Here is a 2737-nt window from a genome sequence, read left to right on the forward strand (position 1 = left end):
GAGTGTTCTATACCAAAAAAATATTCATTTTGAAACCATCTCTGTATTAACATAGTGGTAGAAAGAGTACCATGCTGCGTTTAGACTTCAAACGGCTTAGCTTTAACCATGTTTAAGAGTCCCACATTACTGGTTGATAGAGAATCAAAGTAGATTTACCAATGAATCACGAAATGCTACGGTTCTTACATATGATTTGTTAATTTATTCAGAAGTAATTCGCGAGATCATGCACCTTTCTTTCCTAGTTATAGCGGAAAAAGTACAGCTGGTCGGATCCAGCCTATTCTTGAAATAAACAACTCGCACACACTCCCTTTCCAAAAAAGATCAATACACCAAGCACTCCGCTTAAAAGAAATGACTCACTCGGAATCTCCATGCCACGCAACCCAAGATTCACGCTATCAGACTACCAGACACGATGGGTTGACGGATGGGTGAACAAACCTGCTTTTGCTTTTCTCAGTGGCAAGTGAAAGAGAAATGAACTGCAGAGCAAGCTAAGAAAGGGGTTGCTCTTCTACGATATTCTATTAGCTCTATTCCTGCTGACACTCCCCAAACACAATAAAGAAAAGAGAGAAATAGGAACTGATGGCAATCTTGGTCAGTGGAAGTGGTGGGGCTAGGGCTTCGTAGCGGGTGGAATGGATGAATTCTCGTAATATCAGACAAGTCTTAGTAGATAAGTATATCCAATTAGCAAGCAACTTCAAACCCTCTGCCCACGAGTATTGTGGAAGATATTAAGCTGTTGTTTATTCTATAACAGACGTTAGTAGTGATGCAACTTGGCAAAAAGCTGCTTCATTGGCCTTATCGACTGAAGCTGATATTAGGTCTGGCGCCGAGGCGCTTCTGATGAACCAAGTGAATAGGCCGGTGAGAGAGTGCACGAACTGTGCCGACTTGCTCTTTTGTGTGGGTGAAGACCTATATTGAGAGCTTTGGATCACATTCAAGCTCCGAAGAATCTCGATCGACCGAGTAGGTAGTCTCTAGGGCAAACTTTCTAATAACATATCCTTGACTAAGCTCCTCTTCTGTCTGGTACAAAGTCTTAGAGGTCACGCTCCTCTATACTCAACTCCCACTCACTGACGTAGGTTAGGGAAGGAAAGGGCAAGTACTTTTTGTTTTTGATAGGCGCCTCTATTTGTATTATTTGTATGGGGAATTCACTTTGGTTGGCTACTCTCGCTGCTTATCTTAATCTTAGCTCGTAACGTGCGCTGGTATCATCCCGCGTTAACGGAACGGCGTCCTATATATGGCTGTGTAGCAGTTTGACCCCATCTTCCTCCAAGTCAAAGAAAGAAAAAGACATTAGCGGAAGGTTCGGTTCGGCCCAGACACCGATCCAGCAGCAAATGCCACACAGTAAGAGTTTACAACGGGAAGTGCCAAGTCTCTTGTCAAAGCCCAAGAGATCGTTGCAACTGCAGCTCGGTGTGCTAAATAATGAATTCTTCCCATTGAAGAAATGGAAATGGGAGCCGTTCTGTCTTATGATGAAATGATCTATGGAATATGAAGACAGAGGTTTCTTTATTTCACTTATGGATTGGTCCCTTGATCTAAGGATGCCTCAAGCAAGAGTAGACATTCCATTCCCATTATTCCGCGAAGGCAAGCTGAAAAAGACAGATTCTATAGGCCTATAGTCGTCCTTACCAGTGCTCGGACTTTCCTGTTTAGTTGAGAAGATAAGGTCTGAAACGGGTTTCACTTGCCATTCACTTGCTTTGCCGACTTGCCCTGTTGCGTGGATGCGGACGGAGAGCTTTTCACTCACAAACTAAGAGAGCGGCTGGTGCTCAGGTTTAGCTCAGTAGATCAGAAACTCCATATTGCTGGAATTGAAACAATAAGTTATACCATTGCTATGGCTGGGCTTCCGTATTCTTATGGAAGACCTGCAACTCAAAGTCAACAATCTCTCGTGCTTGTGTTTAGTGAGTAGGCTACCTAAGATAGAGAGAGGCTCCACCTAAACCCAAACACGTAGAAAATGACCCCCTGAATGGCTAGCCAATATAGTTCCAGGTTGCATCAAGTTTGATAAGAATCTCCTCATGAAAAAAAGTGATTATCCAGCACACGCCGGTCGAGACTTTATTGATTGATTGTCAACTGAAGAAGGAGATAAGAAAGACTCCTGCGTTCTCTCATTAATAAAGACTGACTTTACTAGAAAGCAAAGAAGATCTTGCTTCGAAACCTTCGCCTGGCGTATGAACTGGCGGAGCCACAATTCTGCTGGAGTTAGGAGCTAAAGTTCTCACTTTCTTAATCAGTTCAGGTGGGGGTCTTAGGCCAGCGCGGTTACCGGCGACAAAGCCTTGAGAAGATGCCATTACTGCTGTTTTTTGTTTTGGGTTTCAAAAAGGAAGGGTTTGCTGCTTTTGGTAGATCTCAAACTGGGGACCCATAGGCATATGCTAAGGCCGTGGCTGTAAATAATGCCCTTGATGGCCTTACAGAAAGCCCCCCTTATTTTCAATGAAATTCTAGTGATTTAAGCAAGAGAAAAGGTATCTCCTCAATCGAAAATTCTCAGTACAGTCCGCGTTGAGCACAATTATAAGTATAGGAAATTGCCTTATGGGAACGGAAGCAAGAATCCAAGGGAATATTTGTTATGTCAAACCCCGCTCTGTGGATCCTTCTACGGTAGAGGTTCCTTAGCTCTCTTGCCACTACGGGAGGTGCACGTACCGGGGTTCTTACGCCG

The 2737-nt window shown here is 43.8% G+C and overlaps 1 protein-coding gene across 1 annotated transcript in view; it reads right to left on the minus strand.

The window, feature by feature from the left end:
- Positions 1–397, minus strand: part of LOC132290531 (ATP synthase subunit b, chloroplastic-like) — a 1205-nt gene extending 808 nt beyond the window's left edge. The window contains exon 1 of the mRNA XM_059790116.1: positions 310–397. Within this exon, the coding sequence (XP_059646099.1) occupies positions 310–382 (73 nt within the window). The 5' untranslated portion in view covers positions 383–397. The remainder of the gene's footprint in view (positions 1–309) is intronic.
- Between the last annotated feature and the right edge of the window lie 2340 nt (positions 398–2737).

The sequence above is a fragment of the Cornus florida genome, unplaced genomic scaffold, assembly GCF_030987335.1.
Source record: "Cornus florida cultivar Cherokee Brave unplaced genomic scaffold, ASM3098733v1 CherokeeBrave_3.0.0_Hap2_scaffold_257, whole genome shotgun sequence".
Classification (NCBI taxonomy): Eukaryota; Viridiplantae; Streptophyta; class Magnoliopsida; order Cornales; family Cornaceae; genus Cornus; species Cornus florida.